The sequence below is a fragment of the Penaeus monodon genome, chromosome 32 (genome assembly GCF_015228065.2).
Source record: "Penaeus monodon isolate SGIC_2016 chromosome 32, NSTDA_Pmon_1, whole genome shotgun sequence".
NCBI lineage: Eukaryota > Metazoa > Arthropoda > Malacostraca > Decapoda > Penaeidae > Penaeus > Penaeus monodon.
The window spans coordinates 6,785,814-6,786,334 of NC_051417.1; the positions used below are offsets into that span (position 1 = coordinate 6,785,814).

Genomic DNA, 521 nt, shown 5'->3' on the forward strand with positions numbered 1-521 from the left:
CTCCGCCGCCGAGGATTGTATCGCAGTGTGTGAAGCTCCGCCCGTAGCTCCGCCCGTTGATCTGGAGGCAGCCAGACTCAGCAGGGGAGGAGACATCAAGGTGGAGGCCCTGTGGCGGAGCCTGGTCGAGACTTGGACGGCCGTACGCCTTAAGATGAAGGTCACGCGAGAGACGTCTTCCAGGTAGGTCCTCACGCCTGGCAAAGGTCAGACTAGGTCAGACGGCATATTGGGGCGTCTTTTCCTCTCTTGGGTTTCGACGTCTTGTCTCTTCCCCGCATTCAAGCCGAGGTCCCGTGCGAGCTGAGGTCAGACAGCTTGCCCTCGTTACCCTAGATTGGGTCATTCTAGCCGAGATAGGGTCAGGACGGTTTCGATCTGCCCTCAAAGTCGAGGTCAGACGTCTTTCCATTTTTTTTCCATTGGGGGAGGGGGGGTGTCGCATGTTAGAAACCTCCCCTACCGTCCCGCCCTATCTTAGGTCAGGCGTCGTCACTCCACATTCCAGCCTAGGGTCAGAC

At 58.3% G+C, this 521-nt stretch overlaps 1 protein-coding gene across 1 annotated transcript in view; it reads left to right on the top strand.

Moving 5' to 3' along the window:
• LOC119593400 (uncharacterized protein DDB_G0271670-like) overlaps positions 1–186 on the top strand; it is a gene marked incomplete at its 3' end in the record, with an annotated part of 961 nt that extends 775 nt beyond the window's left edge. The window contains 1 exon segment of the mRNA XM_037942329.1: positions 1–186. Within this exon segment, the coding sequence (XP_037798257.1) occupies positions 1–186 (186 nt within the window).
• Between the last annotated feature and the right edge of the window lie 335 nt (positions 187–521).